Source organism: Drosophila albomicans, chromosome 2L, assembly GCF_009650485.2.
Source record: "Drosophila albomicans strain 15112-1751.03 chromosome 2L, ASM965048v2, whole genome shotgun sequence".
NCBI classification, from domain to species: domain Eukaryota; kingdom Metazoa; phylum Arthropoda; class Insecta; order Diptera; family Drosophilidae; genus Drosophila; species Drosophila albomicans.
Window position 1 is genome coordinate 20,647,343 of NC_047628.2, and position 19,437 is coordinate 20,666,779.

At 40.4% G+C, this 19,437-nt stretch overlaps 1 protein-coding gene across 1 annotated transcript in view; it reads right to left on the bottom strand.

Moving 5' to 3' along the window:
• Positions 1-2,514: 2,514 nt before the first annotated feature.
• Positions 2,515-19,437, bottom strand: part of LOC117566053 (putative uncharacterized protein DDB_G0271606) — a 110,505-nt gene continuing 93,582 nt past the window's right edge. Inside the window, exon 2 of the mRNA XM_034245508.2 lies at positions 2,515-8,009. Within this exon, the coding sequence (XP_034101399.1) occupies positions 4,920-8,009 (3,090 nt within the window). The 3' untranslated portion in view covers positions 2,515-4,919. The remainder of the gene's footprint in view (positions 8,010-19,437) is intronic.

Genomic DNA, 19,437 nt, shown 5'->3' on the forward strand with positions numbered 1-19,437 from the left:
ATAATTTATAAACAATAACAAACAATAACAGCCAATATTCAGAACTAATAATAACAACAATTTACTGTGCATTTGTTATAAACAAATTAATTGAGTGCAATAATTGCAATATGTATGTCAAGTCATGATAAAACAGAGAAAAAAAAACTAAAGAATGTTAGAATAATAAAAGAAATTTAAAACCAATCAATCTAAAAGGCAGAAACCTTTTTGCTGTGGTAAGTATCAATGTCCTTATAAAGGTAAGTAAGGACGGTTTGTATTAATTAGAGTTATCCTTGTGTCAAAGGACATCACGCTCATCCTTAAAATGGTTGATTTTCGTTGATTTATTTAATTTTTTGTTTTATTTTTTATAGCATACTTTAAGGTCGCGCTAAGGATATTTCGTACGAAAACAAGCTTTATCTCGGGCATATCCTGCCGAATTTTCAAAGGACACATATTGCTAGAATCGCAAGCACCAGTTCTACCGATTGGCATCCGAAAAATATGGGGTCATCTAAGGATCCAACACTTGTAATTTTTTGGTCTGCGGCTCATGAGAATAACGAAAAAATTGCCAAGTGCAGGATATCTCGAGAACTACAAGGACGATTGGAATGTCCTTTGGTATGATGATAGCCCTCATCAATATTTCTCGTTTGACACAGGACTCGCAAGGATCAGACAGGATATGGCTGAGATATAAGCTATTTTCTGTTTTTAAAAATGTCCTTGTAACTTGGCTATTTGCAGGACATTCGTCCTTTTTAATATGTCAATCGGTTTGTAGTGATAAGAGCTATCTTTGTGCCAAAGGACATCACGATCGTCCTTGAAATGGCTGAAATACGGCGGAAATTTTGAAAATTGTGCATTTTTTCTATACCTACCCCTTGAAAAAATTTCGGTCAATTTTTTTGTAAAGTCATAAAGATCCTTGAATGCCAATCGATTGTACGTTTTGTTCTGATTACAAAACAGTATATCCTTACCAGATCCTTAAGGATTTGGTCGAGTAGTGTCTAAAAAACATATGTCCTTTTCTGAATATATGCTATATTTAGGACATTTTTTGCCGCATTTTCAAAGGACACATATTGCAGGGATCACAAGGATCAACTCTATCGATCGGCATCAAAACAATATGGGGTCATCTAAGGATCCAACACTTGTAATTTTTTGGCAGTCCCCAACATTTGATGAGGAAAAATTGACAGCCTAAAAGTATGCTGAGGAAATTTTTCATTTTTGTTCATGCAAAAGTCTGTGTCTCCGCTAAGTTTCCATTATTACATACGGCCTAAAAGTATGCCTTAGCCTGTGTTGGTATGAAACTCCAATTGAAAATTTACGCTGCCTAAAAGTACTCCATAGTTTTTGGCTATTACCGCAACCAAAAGTATGCACCTGAAAATATTCTGTATAATTGAATTGCAATTGCAAAAATGCAAAAACGTTGATGACTGAAATACTTAATATCCACACAAAATCAAAAATGAATTATTTTGAATTATTTTTTAAATATTTATTATGCATAATATTTACCGTTTGTTTTATTGTTTTTAATCTTGACTTTACATATGTAATAATTTTTCGTTTGTTGTTTTATTTTTTGTATAAGTTATGTTTTCTTTTATTTGTTTCTGCACTACTTAAATATGAAACGTTGAAGTCAAATTTGTTTGCTTTATCCATTAACTGTTTAATTTGATTAAACTTTTTATTCGCTTTGTGGGTGCATTTTACTTCCGTTTTTCCATTTTCTTCAACTACTTTACTCGTAATCTACCCAATTTGCTCCACAATTTGTACATTTTTTTGCATTCTGAATGTCACATAAATAAATAATAATAATCATAATAATATTTGACAAGACGCGGATTTGTTTTTGTATTGTTTTATGTTTTGTTAATTATGTATATGCATGCTTAGTTGTTAATAACTAATGCCTTTATTTTTTTGCTGCTTAGCCTTTGCACATTTAAATTTCAATAAATCGTAACAGTTTTAAGTCGTTTTTTAAGCAAATATCTCAATTGTATATATAGTTTAATATATATGTTGTTGGTTGTTTTATATTTTCTTAAACTGTGCATAGATCTTTGGGCAATTCTTGTAGGCGGTTTTTTTTTGTTGTTTTTGTTTTTTATAAAATTCGTTAATATATTTATTTGTTTAATAAAATGATTGTTTTATTTTAGATCTCTTTGGGTTATTAGCAAAAATGATACAAAAACTGCAAATTCTGTTCGTCGTTTGTCTCTGCTCTGATCTGATCAACTATTTTCATTTGTAAAATTTGGCCATTAATATAAAATTGCTGAAAACCGTTTTGATTAACCTTCATATTTTTGTTTTTTCTTTTTTTGTTTAATAAAAATGTATATTTCTTTTTTCAATATTTTCATTGTATAGATTTGTTCTCGTTCTTTTTCTGGTACTGTTTCTTTCTGGTTCTGGGGTTGGGAGAAATTCTCATAAATGAAACACAAAATCGACACAAAATGAATGTATAATACGAATTGTATATTGTTTTAAATATTTTTATTTTTATTTACTTTTGCATAGCAATTTGTAATTTACTCTTTTTTTTTGTTTGTTTGTTTGTTTGTTGTTGTTTTTTGTTTGCTGTTGCATATAATTTTTATAACTTTTTAAATTTGAATAACAATTGTTTATGTTTTTGTTTTTGTTTTACTTAATTTCTCACAATGTAACTCGTTTTATCTTTAAATGTATGTATACATATGCTTTAATATATTTAATTCATATTGGTTTTTTGTTTTTTAATTGGTAATTTATACAATTTTACACATTTTCCGCTGGCGACTCTTAGGGGCTAATTAAATTTTGGTTTGAAGTTGGGTTTTTAGTTGGGGGTGTTTGTTTTTGTTGTTTGCTAATTTCGAAAATCACGTAAGAGAATAAAGGAAATGGGATTTACATTTCCCTGTTTCTTTTAGAAAGTACAAAACACACAGGCATAAATAATTTATGAAATATGTTTAACAAAAGTTTATAGATTTTTGAAATCTGTGCGCGCTTTCGCTTGGCTCTTGGCTTGGGGGTTTTCTATCTATCGATCGATTCTTTCGTCATCTGCTCACCATATTCTCCATTCTTAGTTTATTTTGTATTCCTTTAGGTATACCAAAGAATATAATTCTATAATTCACAAAATGTTGGCAACGAAATGAAAAAGTACGTTACGATATACATATACCTAGATATACATATATAAATACGAGTATACGATATCGATAATTATCGACAGAAATGATATTTACAAAAATTCAATTACGAGTATTTGCCATTCATATAGTACAAAGACAAAGTTCTTATATTTGTTTTCTACAAGCTAGATCATCTTCTTCTTCATTCTTCCATTCCTTTTAATATTTGCAATTTCCATGACATTTGTTTTTGTTGTGTTGTTGTTTATAAACTATTTAACTAAATGCCTACAAAAAGCAAAGCTTACATGTGAAAACAGAAAACTACAGTTAATTAAATTGTTCAATTAGAAGCTACAATAAATATTAATGTATCGTTATATGTTTGTTTGTTTGTATTTATGTATGTACGTGTACATATGTAAATATGCTTAAAGACGAGCGCAGAATTCTTCAAAATCGCTCGTACGATTTGTATATATAGCAGATATATATATAAGTATAAATTTTGTTTTGTTTTTTGCTTTCTGTTTAGTTGTATTGTATAAATTTGTTCAATTTAACGCGGCAACTTTTCAGTGTTGTAAAATATTTATAGTACGTGTAAGTTTTCTTAGATTTGTTTTAGCAATTCGTTTTCTTATCGTTTATCTTGTTTATCTTGTTATTTACTCAGTGGTGGGTTCATTTTGTGTGTGTGTATTTTCCTCTCCTCTTCACTTCTTCGCTCTCGCTACGGTCTTTCTTTTACTTCTCTTTCTGTTTTAGCTTCCAACTTAGAGTTAGAATTAAACTAAAATAAAATAGCTACGATTACAAGTTAAGCATTAAACGTACTAATTAAATTTGAGGGGAAGTTTTTGGGAGTTGGGATCAATTGGGTCCGAAAAAAAAACCCTTAACCGCTGTGCGGACTTTTTCACGAATCAGACAGAAATTGAAATAAGTTTTCTTATGTTTTTTTTTTTTGTTGAATAATTTGCTAAAAATTTTGCAAGCCTCGCTTTGAGTTAGTATCTCTTTTAAATGTCTTCAAAGTTTCCGTTCCTTTTTTTGTTATCTTAAAATGTACACATAATCACTAATTAGAATTAGCCATTAGAATTAGCATTAGAATTAGCTTTAGAATTAGTTTAAGAATTAGAGTAAATTATAAAATAATAATTCAAACACACGCATAAATTGTGGTCTCTCAAATATACAAAATCAATTTGTTTATACTCCATTTGTTTTGTTTTTGTTTGTTTTTTTTTGTTTGTTTTTGTTTTTAAAGCTTTGGTTTCAATGTTGATAATTTCTGCAGCAAAGTTGAAGGATTACAGAAAATAAGTATAGATAAGAAATAGAAATAGAAATAGAACAGCGATTTGGAAGCCTAACAAATTTTGTGTTATACGTGAGATCAAAACAAGCTAAAATTGTTGGTAGAAAAGTTTCGAAAAGTATACCCCGTCATTGTACAGGGTATTTTCAATGTGCGTTAAGCGTTGAGCATACAATAGCTGTGGGAAGAGAGAGGGGACTTTGGGGGCAGGAGGCAGGAGGCAGGCAGGTCAGGGCCAGACTTAAAGCTAAGCAGCGAAACTTCTAGCAAGTTTCCTGCATGCGTATATACGTGTGTACGTGTGTGTAAAAGAGACGACTATACGATCTATTGGCTAACTGTTTGTTGATTGCAATGCGATCCAGGCTGCGTGAGAAGAGTGTGGACATGCTGGGGGAAGGGGTGAGAGAAGGGGTGTGTGGGCTGCTAGCTTGTGCTTAGACAATCTCCTTTTTGATTTGTAATTCGCAGTTCGTTGTTGTTGTTGGGCTTATTGCTGTTGCTGTTGTTGTTGGTAATAATGTTGTTGTTGCTGCGGTTGCTGTGGCTGTTGCTGTTACAGTTGTTGTCAGCATTGACGTCGGCGTTGGCGGCGTCTGCTTCTTGCTCGCCTTTGTCGCCATTAAAACTGGCGTCGGCAAATTCGGCGTCTCTGTCGGCGTCGCTGCTGTTGGCTCGCGTCGCGGCCGTCGCTGCTGCTGTTGTTGTTGTTGTTGCTGCAGCTGCTGCTGCTGTTGTCGCTGCTGCAGCGGCATCTCGTCATCGTCGGATTCATCGTCCGATTGCCGCTGCCTCTGTCGCTTCTTCTGCTGTTGCTGCTGCTGCTCTTCATCGTCCTCCTCCTCCACCTCTTCATCCTCCTCGCCCTCCGCTTCCGTCTCCTCACTGTTGTTGTTGTTGCTGCTGCTGGTGGCAATCTTGGCCAGTGCATGGCAGGCGGACATCTGCGCCTTCTTCATGGATGACGCATCGCTGCTGTTGCTGCTGTCAAACAACTGTCCGGCAGTTGCTGCCGAATCTGGCGAGATGGGCGTGGTCGCTGTGGGCGGCGTTCCCAGTGCTTGGCTATGCGGCGCCTGCGCTGATCGCTCTCCATGCTGCTCCTCCTCTGGCTCCTCCTCTGGCTCCTCCTCATCCATGTCCAACTCATCGTCCATCTCCTCCTCCTCTTCGTCCTCGCTTTGCTCCTCGGTGGAGCGACTGACGCCACTTGGACTCGGGCTCTTGGCGTGTCCATTCAACTGCTGCTGCTTCTCCTCCTCCGCTTCTTCGTCCTGTTGCAGCTTTAGACGCTTGCTTGCCGGTGGCTGTTGCTCCTGCTCCTGCTGCTGGTCCTCCTCCTCTTCCTCATCCTTGAGAGGCGTGGGACTGCGTCGCAAGCCATTTGGCTTGAGCTCGCCATTGTTGTTGTTGTTGTTGTTGTTATTATTATTGTTGATGTGGTTGTTGTGATTATTGTTGTTGTTGTTGGCCTGATCCTGCGTGAGCGTCTCATTGCTATCCGCTTCCGGCGAGCCAGCCAACATCATTTCCTCCTCCTCCTCTTCGTCCTCCTCATCTTCCTCCGCCTCCCCCTCCTCATCCATCTCCCGCCGCAGCACAGTCTGTGTCTGCTTCAATGGCACCACTCGCAGCTTGTCCATCGCCTCCAGCTGTCGCCGGCAACGTTGCAACTGATCGCGCAGCTCCACAATGTGCGCCTCCTGCTTGTGGAAGAGTTCGCGCAGCTGCACATTGTTGTAGCGATACTGTTGGTTCTCCTGCAGCAATCGCTGCAACAGATGCAGCACACGCTCCCGATCCTTGGGTCGAGTGTCGCGCAACGCCTCCACAGCCAACTCCCACGGCGGCAACATTGCGCTGCTGTCCGGCTCCCCATTGAGACTGTCGTCATCCGTGTCCGTGGACAACTCAAATTCGCTGCCCAGATGTGGTTTGCCATGCCCGTTGCCATTGGGTTGCTGCTGCAGTTGCAATGGCTGCTGTTGCAAGTGCAATGGTTGCTGTTGTTGCTTGGCGTGTGGTGAACTGACCACATTGGAGGAGTGCGTGCTCAGGTTGAGACCGGAAGACTGTGTGGGCGAGTAGCCAGCTGAGGACGAAGGCGTCTTGTAGTAGACGCCACTCTGAGGTGGCTGCAACACATCCCTAGTGGCTGCTGCTCCTGTTCCGGCGGCTGCTGCTGTTGCGGGCTGTTGACTCATCAGGTTCTTGTTGATGCGTATGCGACTCGGTTCGCTGTGATTGCTGTGGTGACTGCTGTGATGGTTGCTACTCGTCGGCAGCAGCTTGGCATGCTGATTGACGGTGGCAATGATGTGTGTGTTGCTGTTGCTGTGGTTGCTATGGTTGCTGTTGCTGTTGTTGTGCTGTGGCGGTGGTGTTGGTGGTGTCATCATTGTGGGCGTCGTTGTCGGCGTGGGCGTGGCACTTGGCGTCGGCGTCAACGTTGGCGTGGGCGTGGTTGTCGTCGTGGGCAACATTGGCACCGGCGATGTCGAGGAGGTAATCTCATTGCTGCCGCCCGCCGAGAACTCCTCGACGGAACTGGCGCGTGGCACGTGGCGCGCTCCATGTGGCGCTATTCCTGTTGTTATCTGGCTGCTGGGCGGGGCGGCGGCGGCGGTGACGACGGCGGGGGGTGGAGGAAGCGATGGCTTGTTGGGCATCGGCGAGCTGCTGTTCGAGCTGTGGCTGCTGTGGTTGCTGTGGTTGCTGCTGCTGCTGCCATTGCTCTGCGACTCCGCCGAGTTTGGCGGCGGCGTCGAAGCGCGCTCCTGTTTGATGTGCAGCTGCAGCTCGCCACGCTGCTGTTGCTCCTGTTGCTGCTGCTGTTGCTGCTCCTGCTGCCGCAGACGCTGCTGTCGCTCCAGTTCACGCTCCAGCTCCCGCTCCTTGTCGCGCTCCTTGCTCAGTATGCTCTTGCGCGGCGCCAGCGCCACATTCGGCTGATAGGTGCGCTCGAAACGCTCGCGATCCGTGCTGCGCACCACACGCTCCGGATTCTGCAGCTCCGGTGGCTCCTGGCAGGCGTAGGGCAACGTTGAGAGCGCATTGTATGCACTGTGCCACACCGCTGGCGTTGGCTTGCCACCTGATCTCCAGGGTTGGAACGCACTGCTGGCCACCACACGTTCTCGCTCCCGTTCCCGCTCGCGTTCTCGTTCGCGTTCTCGCTCCCGATCCCGCTCGCGTTCACGCTCCAGATGCTGCTGCTGTATGCAGTGATACATCAGGTGGTAGCCCTGGATGTCCAGCGGATGCAGTGCACTCAACGCAGCCGCCTTGTGCTTCTTGCTGGGATTCTCCAGCAGCTCAGCGGCAGCCACAACCGCAGCGGCAGCGCCTCGCTGATGGTGATGCTGATGCGCATGATGTGGATGCTGATGGGGATGATGCGGATGCTGGTGCTGATGCTGATGGTGTGCGTGATGCTTGAGGCTGGCGGGCAGCGTCTGATGCGATGGCGGCGGCGGCGCCACCAAACCCAGTGGCAGCAATACGTCCTCCATCATAATTTCCGCCTGCTGCAAGAAGAGACAGAGAGAAAGAGAAAGAGAGAGAGAGGGAGTTAGTGCGCTGTGTCTGTGGTTATTAGAAAATTGATCGGCCATAAAAATAGATGCTGCAAAACCAGTAGCCCCTGCCATTAATTTGAATTGCCAGCCTCGTCACCATCCCAGTTCCCATTCCCCCTACCCTCCCCTCCTCAGTCATTGCTTCGTGTCGCGTCGCCAGCGTCGTTTTCGAGTGGCTAATTATAAACAAACAAGTGCCCGGTAGGATCACATCGCATCGCAATGGATCGCTCGCATCTATGCCCCCTTTTTCCCCCACCCCCACCCCCCACACATCGACGAGCTGTTCCTTCGATTGCCACTTTGCAGGCTGCGATCCATTCGATTCCTCCGCAGTCAAAACGCCCCGCGGTTATGGCGCCAATTGTCATTGAGACAGCCAGCCAAGCAGCCACAACACTGAGCGAAAACTCGGGGTAGTTTTTACTTTGCAAGAATTTCGATTTTATTGTTAAGAGTTTATGTAGTTCAAAACGCAGAAATATAGACAAAAGTTGATTGATCTTTCATATTAATAAATACTTTTCAAAACTAGAAAAAAAAACAAATTTTTAGAAGACTTCGTTTAAGAGAGGGAACCGTATAAAAGAGCTCTTCATTATGCAAATTTTCACTATAATCTATTAATTACAGTTTTTATCTGACATCTATGCTTTACTTATATTCTAAGTAAGCCGATTATAATGTTTTCAAAGCCTTTGTTTAAGTTTAAGTCTATTTTTTTTTCTTGTATCTTTTACAACTTGAACAAAGCATACCCATATCTGATTCCTTGATTTTTTGATGGGTAATCAAAAGCTCTTTAGTTCTTTGTAAAAAAGTTTAATTGTTAAAATCTTCATAATTATTTCTTTTATAGAATTTGAATTCTACAGTTATTTTGTTTAACAAAATTAGTTTGGTTAATCTTCCTAATTTCATTTGAGTCATGACAAAATATCTATGTGTAAGAAGATTACTTTTCATTGATAATTGTGCTAATCAGGTGATATGATTAGAAAGATATTTGATCACACTTTAACAGAGTTATTTATTTATTTGTTGATCACAATTTTATAAAATTATTTATGTTTGGGTTATATTTAATTCCGCTTTTTCATTCAAACCTCAAAAGTAAACTCGTATTCAATTCATCTCTGAGTCAAGTTCAATTTTCTAACTATAATTTTTAAAAGTTGAAAATTTCCCCAAGTGTAGGCGACTGTCAGACAACTGGTAGCATCTTTGACTGCATATTTTGCATTATCATCAGCGACATAGCTGGAGACATGAAGCATGCACAGCAGAGGAGGGAGAAGAGCAGCAGAGAGGGGGAGAAAAAGGAGGCAGAAGCAGGCGTCGACTGGTTCTGGTTTTGACTGCGGCTTGGGCTTTTGAGTTTGGTTTTGGTTGAGGTTTTGGCTGCAGTTGCAGTTGTTGTAGTTGTGGCCATGGTTTGCTTTCCTTTCGGTGGCTTGTCTTTGGCTTCGACTTCGACTGCGACTGCGACTACGTCTTTGGCTTTGGGTTGCGTGTTTACCTAGCTGTTAAAATGATTGGCACCGCGGCCAATTATGGTCCCCGATGACTGCGCCATAAAGTGATTTTGAATGGAGGCGGCGCCACTGCCACTGCCAACTTGCAACTTGCACCTTGCAACTGCCACTGCAACAGCGAGTCGTCGCAGTGGCAGGTTGCCACTCGGTGAACCCCTCGTCGACTTGCGACTTGCGTCTTTATGATGATGCCCCATTGCTGAAGGTGTCACTGCGGCAGTTCAAGCAAATGGACATCGAACGATGCCAATAAGCACTCGCTGGAACTCTTTTTTCTTGCTTGTCTGTGTCTGTTGCTTGTTGAGGCCATCAAATCTACAAGGCAGCTAATCGCTGCTTAAGCTGATGAGATGCTATTAGCTGCAGCTCATTAGAATAGCCAAATAGTCGAAGAGCGAACGGAAAACGATTACAATCATTCGATATGAATGATGATTTGATTATCGAAGCGACGACCATGGCCCGCTTGATTATTTCGCTGACGAATATATCAAGTTGGCTAAACGTTAAGTAATTGAGAGATTAGTTGGATTAGCAGCGATAAGATCTTTTGCTAAATATGAGAACTCTTGTTGGGTGAGCAGCGATGATCTTGAGATGATCTTTAGCTAAACATTTCTCATATGTTTGCTGTCAACAATATTTGAAACTTTGATTCATTCATTTCCAGTATAATTATTGTTATAGAACATTGCAGAACTATATCATTAATTAGATAAGTACGAGCATAGAAATTAAGATTGAATAAGCTAATTGCTCTCATTTAGGCATTCAAATATTGCTTAAATCTCTGATTTTATTATTGTCAAATATATTGTCGAAGCTTAGCTGCCTTACTTTACTATCGATATTAGTATCGATTGATTTATTCAGCTCTTACCTTTGTATCGATAAATTTAGATACGTAAGAATTCTCAATTTATGTGCTTTCTATTCATTAAATACTATCTGTTTGCCACCTGAACTAGTTGCTTCGTTCGAAACTCGCCAACATGAATTGCTTTCGATAGTAAGCCATAAGCTGAACAGAGTAAACCATAAGCTAGATAGCCACAAAGTATGCAACATAAATTTGGTGATCAACAGCGCCAAAATAAAAGCAGAAAACAAGCGCGGAGGCAGTGAATCGAGAGGCGGAGAGACGGAAAGAGGTGAAGGCAACCGCGCACTAACAATGCAAACAACAAGAAGCAAACAAACAATGCAGTTAACTGAACGCTTGGTCGTAACTTGGCCAAAACGATGGGTAAACAAGTTGGCCAAAACGTTGTTGGCGACACGGCGGCGACTGGACTGCGTTATGCTCAAAAATGTTGAACAGAGATTAAGCCAGGCAGCTGCCGGATTGAGCACGAAGCGGAGGAGAAGGAGTAGATAGAGGGGGAGGAGAGAGGAGAGGAAAGGCGAAGCTTGGAGGCAGTAGACCAGAGCAACACACTTAAGCCAAGCTGGCGACGATGTTGGTAAACAAGGAGTCCAAAATGGGTGGGGATTGTGCCACGCTGAGGGGGTCATGGAAGACAAAAGCCAGAGATATAGACGCAGCGATAACAAAACTGGAAGCTAGTCACACACACACACACACATAGAGACTGAAAGAATATAGAGATGAAGAGAGAGAGAGGGAGAGCGGGAGAGCAGCACACAAATGAACCATTAAACAGCAAAATCATAAAAATCAAGAGCCATAAAGAAGTCGTCGAAGGAGCGCCAGTCTCGCATCCCAGTCTCTAAGCTTACACACAGTCTCCCAGCTCTAGAGCAGCTCTCCATCTGTAACTCCAATCCCCAATCCGCAATCCCCATTTCCCAGTTCATGGTGCACACAGTATTTTGCCAATCGCCATCGGCATGGCCATCGCAGCAGGAGCAGAAGACGCCGTCGGTTTTTAACTGTACGCAGATGGCAGCCAGCGATAGAGATAGATGTTGCAGCCAGTCGCCAGTCTGCCACAGCAACAGAGTGGGGGGGGGGGGGGGGGGGGGGGGGGGGGGGAGGAGGTAGGGAAGTGGGAGCAGGCAGAGCTACCGATAGCCTCGACTTCAGTTGAGTTGAGTTCGAGTCGCGTTTTCTTTGGCGTACGCCTCTCGTCGTCTCGCTGACGGCGCAGTGACAAATTGCCAAAGACTAAAGGCAGAGCAGCATGTGGCAGAGTTGCAACAGTCGGGGGCGGGGGCGGGGACGGATCTGGGTGCGGGTGCCGATCGGTGTACAGTCAGCGGTGTCTCTGCCTCAACTGCATCTGCTGTTGCTGCTTAAGTCCAAGGTCTTTTGCCATAACTCAACACCCAAAGATGATGTGCAGCAGACACTGCAGAGCCACATCGTGAGAGTCAAGCCACCAAACAGATCGAAGCTTGAATACTCTCGATAAGTCAAGGAAAGCTCAGCTTGCAGGTAGTTTAAAATGAGATGTGAGTATGTTAAAGTAATTATAATTTTGATAATATTGAACAGTTCTGATTAAGATTTAAATAGTTGAGCAAATTCAACTATTTAAAAAGTTGCAAAAGTTGTAAAAGATATGTGAGCATATAAATTGAATATAATTTTTTATAAAACTACTCATTCTTTTTAAGATTTATATAGTTGAGCAAATTCAAATATTTAAAAAGTTTTTCGTAATTGCTGAATGGATAACTCTGCTTGCATTGCTCATCTACAGATTATGTCAAATATAATATAATACATAAAGCAATTCCTCTACTACATATTGTATAAGCAAAGGCAAAACTTCTTTGAATAACTTTGTCATTCCTATGTAATGTTCAGTTTGCGCTAAATTAACAAAACAACAAAAAAACAAAAAAAAGATTTGATATTAGGAATTTTAAAAATATTTGTATAGAAAAATAGTTTCTCAGATTTTGCTATATTTTAAAGAACGGTACAGAATTTTAAAAGTATATATTTTATGAAAAAATATGGTAGTTTCTGAGATATAGTTTCTCAGTTCTATATTTTATAGTATGGTAAAAAATCACATATAATTTGAATATCTAGTATTATTCCTAAAACTTCAAACTCTAAAAAATAGTAAAAAGTAAACTAATCAAATATAAAAAAAATAATCAAATATTACATTTTATCATATATAATATTCATTTTATTATGAAAACAAATCAAAAATGTAATTGATATTATGAATTTTTTGAAATATTTCATAATTTACCTTGAAATATTTAATAGGGTGCTAAGTCTCAAGATATCGCACACCCAATAATTTTGCGATTACAATCTTTGGAATTGAGCTCAATCGTACAACCCAAAATGAGACTTATTTATGTAGTTGCTGTTCAAGTACGTATTTAAAGTTGAAGTCGCATAAGTTGGCCACACCTTAGCCTAGGTGATGAGCAAGTTGTGTTGTCCCCAATTGCAAGTGTAAAATAAAATAATTGCGCCCAAGTGGCGACTGCAACCAGATGAGAGACCCGAATGAAAACCAAGCAACCCAACAACCGAGAAGAAGCAACAACTAAGACGAAAATAAAAACAAAAACAAAAGCCTTGGCAGGCGACATGACTTTAGTTGACGATAAGATCATGGCAAATATTGGAGAGGAGAGGCGACAGAGTGGAGAGAGAGAGATGAAGTCAACGATGGCGTTGACAATGAAGCTTCACACACACACACACATGCATGGGTGTGTGTGTAAGCGGGGCTTGGCAACAAGCAAAACGAGAAGAAGAAATTGCCATTGATTTAGACTGGCAATTATGCAGGCAGGGATCGCGCTGCATCGATGCGGATGGGACAACTCTGGGATCGGGGATCGACATTGTCGCATGTTGTGTTGCTTGTTGGTTGTTGCTTGTCCCGCTCGCTTGCCAATTGATGAGGATGTGGCTCCAATGGAAATGGAGCAGCGACCCATATGCAACTTAGCAAGCAGCCAGACTTTGCGCACACACTGCGAAAGTCAGATTCAGATTCAGATTCAGCGTCAGAGTCGAAGAGTCGAAGAGTCAACTGCTGCTGTCAGCTTCATCTGCATTTCTTGGCGTCCGTTCACGTTCACCACTTTCCTGCTCTTCCCTCCCCCATCTATAGCCTTCTATATAGTATAGTATAGTATAGTAGTAGTCTGTGTCTGGCGCGGGCCGTAAACTTGTTTGCCAGTCGCTGCGACATTGCCATCCACAAGAAGTCGCGACATTTACAATTTTAATTCGTGTTGTTGTTGCTGATCTTGTCGCTGCAGGCAGCTAGAAAGAGTCAGCGAACGAAGGAGAGGGAGAGGCAGAGAGAAAGAGAGCGGGAGGGGAGGAAGCTCGTCAAAATGTAAAGACAGATCTAAAATAAAACTGCTGCTGTTGGCTGCTTGGCGGACAAAAGCTTTGACCATGACTGTTAAATACCGTGTAAAATGTTTGCAGTATGTATTTGCAAATAAATGCTGCATTAAATACGGAATGCTAATTAAGTGTTATTTATGTGGTATATTTTTTTAGAATATAGTATATATTATTTGTTTATGGTATATGTTTTGTATAATGCAAATAAATTCTGCGTTAAATACCGACTATGGTATATTTTTTATATTATGATGCATTAAATACGGAATGCTAATGGTGAGTTATTTGTAGATGTATGGTATATAGTTTTTATAAGATGGTATACATTACATTATATGGTATATATTTTATATAAAGCAAATAAATTCTGCATTAAATACCGAATTGTAATTAACACAATGGTATATTTTTTATATTATGATGCATTAAATACGGTATGCTAATTAAGAGTATAGTATATTTTATATATTATATTATGGCATATAGTATTTTATATTATGCAATTAAATTCCACATTAAATACGGAATGCTTATTGAGAGTTATTTATTCTATATATTTTATATTATAGGTACAAATTTATATCGTTATGAGGGAGCTTTCAGTTTTTATGCCGTATTAAAAGTTTAAAAGTTAATGTACATCTTTTATTATTCCTACCTTTAATTGTTATATTAATTTCAATGAAAAGTGTCTTTAAAACCTTTTCCCATTCTTTATAGTTTGTCTCCCAATTCTATTCAAGTCTTATAAACACATTTTCCCAGCTTAATTTGAGTTTTCTTTAACTAAGGCTACTGCAAATTGCCAAGCCATTTGCTCATTTGCTTTATGGCACCTTCGGAACATGTGAAATGTAAATAGAGGCCGCTGTTATTATTATTCATTCTCATTTGTAACATAAGTAGTAAATTTTTACGTAGTGCCTCAGTCATCCTTATCCGAATAGCTAGATTAATGACTGATTTAATTATAGAGGCGAGCGAAACGAGAGCGTAATAAAACTATAAAAAAAAGAAAAAAAAAACGGCGAGCGAAGAAACTAAACTCAATTAAACTAAAACTGTAAAGCAAAAGAAGACGCATAAAACGAAAAAAAAAAGAAAAGAAAAGAGGGAGGGAAAATGCATCGTCGGCGAACGCATTTAGAAAAATATTTAAATCAACTTTAATGAAGTTGAAAACAAATTCCATTGCCGTTCATTCTATGGCTCGCTGGCTGCATTTTTGTTTATGTTTTGGAGCCACTGCATAATTAATGAGCTGGCCAAGACGCTGACGACGATGTTGATGCAGTGGAGGGGGAAGCGGGGAGGAGAGAAGAGAAGAGGAAGTAAAGTGGGGGACAGCTGGTAAGCTGAAATTGAAACCGCGCGTAAAATAAATAAAAAGCTAATGTGTGTTGCGCACTAAATCATAGCTGCGGGATCCCCCCTCCACCCTCCTCACTCTCCCTTCCCCTCCCCGCTTGCCAGTTTTAGTGTCCAATTAGCGTGCGACGTTTTGAATGATGTCCGACAGTCAGACAATGCGCAGTCGCAACCGCGTTGCAACTTGCAAGGGTTGCATATGCGTCTAGCTACGGTTCTGAGTGCCCCTTCCCCCCTGCCTACTCCCCTCTCCAGCCTGCTCTCCCCCCTTTATGTTAATCTGTGCCGCGCTGCAACAAATTGTGGCCGCATTGCATTGGCCATTTTTTATGACAAGCTGCCGCGTAATATTTCTGAAATTTACGACTGTTCGCATTTATCCAGTGTCTTGACCTGCTCCTCTCTGCACCCCTCTGCTCCTATCTCCCCTCTCTTTGCTTTGCCTCCCATGATCTACCTTTTGTTGCAGCGGCAGCTGTGCTAATCAAGCGACTCCTTTGTCTGCTTTTCGCTTGGCTTTGCTAAAAATCAAAATTTATTGTCATTAATCATGGATTCAGCTTCGACTTCAGCTTCGACTTTGCAGTCTCAGCTTCAGATTCAGCTTCCACTTGGACATCGACATCGGCATCGAACGTCGACATCAAGCATTTTGCTGTTGGGCTCCAACAGAACTGCATTGTCATTATCATTGGTCATGGCTTTGATGGGCCAATGCCACTGCCACTGCCACTGCCACCGCTATTGGCTCAGTCACTGCCACTGCCACTGCCATTGAGATTGTGGCTTTTATTGATCGGCAACATGTTGCCGCAACATGGCAATTAAGGCTGGCTACCCAAGAAAAGCAACAGTAACAGCAACAACAACAGCGGCAGCCGCCTAGGCGATCAAGCTTCACAATTTATTTGTTGCAGTCGCAACATTGTAGTTAATCTACCCTAACATTAAAGGTATCATTACATTGTCGCAAACTCTGCTTACTTATGCCATTGTAAAATTGCTTCCAGCACATGCCTCAGTTTTAATTTCCTCTTTTTGCATTTTGCCATTTATAAGTTGGCAGAAATGCTTAAATATTACCTCAATAGGATTGTGTAAAGCAGACATCATTTAACGATTATGAAGAGAAGTTTCTGGCAAATTTCAATCTAAAATTCCTTAGCTTAATTATTTAGGATAAATCAATCAATTACCTTATCAAAAATTATAAATTTAAAATAATGTAATTGTTTAAGTTTTTTGTTCGACTATTTTGGATAAAATTATGTTAGGTATTTTGAGTTTTGTTTACAAGTTTCTATGCTTCTCAGTTTAAAATGCTATAGAATAAATATTTTTGATAAGTCTAGCAAAAAGTTTAATATACATTTTATAAAATTGTTTTAAATGTGCTTAAATATTTCCTGAAGAGGATTGTGCAAAACTGACATCATTTAGAGATTATTTAAGAGGATTACTAAGAGAAGTTTCTGGCATATTTATATGAAAAATTCATTTGTATAAAGGTTTTCATTAAACTACAACAAAATTTAATCAATAATTTGCTAAAATTGTGTTTAATATACTTAAGTATTACTTAAACACGATTGTGTAAGGCAGACTTTATTTAACGAATATTTGAGAAGACTTTTTGGCAACTTTCAATGAACAATTCTTTATTAATTATATTTTAAATGAAATTCTTCAAAATTGCTTTATGTGCAGAATATATATGAAATTTACTGTGCGTTAATATGGCATTTTATGTTAAATTAAATGAGAATAAATTTAAATCTCCAACATGTTTTATCACACATTTATCTAATAAATGTCTGACTAGAAACTGTTGTGCTATTAATTAGCTATTCAAACTTTTTAGCCTAGAGTAAAGTGCAAGTCCATCACTTCTTCGAAAGTCTTTAGAAGACACTGAGATTGCTCTACTCCTTTATTATTTATTTTTTTTAACATTCCCATTTTTTAGCCAGCTTTTTTGTTCTTGTTGTGGCACAACGTATATGGCCAAGATAAATGTTGACTTTTGTCAGTTTTGGCTTCGACTGCAGCAGAAGCAGCAGCAGCTTCATTATGGGCCATTTGTTTGCTGCATAATTGGCCCGACAATTGGGCTGGCAAAATTTATGATTTGCAGAGAAAAAGCGTTGAGTAGAGAATGGAGAGGGGCATGCAACTAGATGTGGTGGCGGTGGCAATTTGAAACGGTAAATGGCCAAGCAGCAGCAAAAGCAGCAGCAAGAAAAGCAGCAGCGAGTTAGCTTTGATAACTTCCACTTCGATACAGTTGTTGTTTTTTTGGCCTAATGAAAATCTTTGGGGCCTGGCATAGAGATCAGACTGGCATATCGTAGATGACGCCACGCCCACTGCCCATCAAATGTGGCAGGGGCGTCGCCAGCTGTGACTGCAGATGGAGACGGAGACTGAAAACTGTGTTCGTTGTTGCAGTTGTTGTTGTTGCCTCGACCATGTCATGTCATTTAAATTAAAAAGTTTAAGCACAGCACAAAATTAGAGAAAAAGCCTGGGAATGCAAGCGTATGCCACGCCCCCCTGTACAGTCGTGGCCAAAGGGGCGCAAATGGGCTGACAACGTCAGTTGTGTTCTGTTGCCTTGAGTGGCAAAGAAGAGAAGGGGGAAGAGAGGCAGTTGTGTAGTATAGTATATGCTATAGATTCTTGAGTTTCGACTAAGTCAAACTTGTCAGAACATATGAGATGCACTTGACAGACAGACAGAGAGAGAGAGTGAGTGATAGCGAGAGAGATAGAGATAGAGAGGGAGAGGGAGAGCGAGGCAGGAGGACAGCTCAAGAGCTCTTGCAGTGTTTGTCAAACTGTCAGGTTTTTGGCTTGGAAGCCTGCACTTGAAGGTGTTTGGCATTTAGCATCTCATTGTTCGACTCCAAAACGCACCGCAGTTGACCACTTGACCCGATACAGCAATCACCACAGCAGCAGCAACAGCAGCAGCAGCCACAGCAACAACAACAGCAGCACAGTTGTTTGTACAGTTAGAATGCTTGAATGGCTTTTGCTTTGGACAGCGGAACTTTGCACAAAAATGCCATAAAGCGAACGGTTTTTTGTTGCGGCGATTTATGAAAATATTCGAACCGCGCACCGTGTGTTGTCCTTCTTTAGAGAGAGAGAGATTTTCCAATGCGATTTATTTGCACAGCCAACCCAATGCCCGTAGATGGTCACAATAGATCGTTGCCGGCCTCTAAAACTTTATGATCAGTGCCGGATTTAGAGGCAAACAGCTGATTCACAATTGATCTGCAGATCCAAACATGTGGGCAAAGCAACATCCTCCACTTCGTGGCATCTTAATTGTGCACTCTCAGCTTAATTAGAAGAGGGGGCAGTCAGAGGTGGCATGCAACGGACAGCATAACTTCGACTTGACCAAAAACCATAAAGTCTCGCATTTAAATCTCACTCGAGTTGATGCTGCTGCGGGTTTCTTTCTTTGCATTTGGGGCGTGCCAAGCAGCAGCAACAGCAGCAGCAGCTGTTGTTGTTGTTGTTGTTGCGTCATTTTGCGGCAACTGGAATCTCATTTTATGGCTCGCTTCGACTGCAATGTCATTGAACCTGCTAGCAAGTGATGTCGCAATATAAAACCCTACAGGCCACAACTACGGAGTGCAGAACAGAAACCGAATAAAATGAAATAAAATAAGAAGAAAACCCAGGCAAATTCTGTTCCCTCTCTTTTCGCTAGCTATCTCTGTCTTTCGCTCGCAGCCACCAAAAACATTAATGCGAAATTTTTGTGCGCCAACCGCTGCGACACCCCATTCTTCTTCTTCTACTGAGCTACCCTACACTCTTGCTGTACAAGCAAGAGGTATAGCCGGAGGGCAAGTATGTGATGGCATTTCCATATCACTGGAAAATTGGGGGAAATTTCAAAATATATATTTAGCGCTGTAATGTGAGATTCAAGAAATTCTTAAAGGAAACTTTAGTATTTTTATATCTTAGACTTTAATTTAAGTTACCCTTAAGTTGAAGGTTAAATCGAAGGATTCAATATTGGGAAAGGTTTAAGCATTAATTGTGCTTTAACATTTAGCTGCTTAGAAATTTCTAATTTTCTATCCGTTTTTATAGTCATCAATCTTTTCATTAGCTAAGCACTAATTTATATATAATTATTATAAGA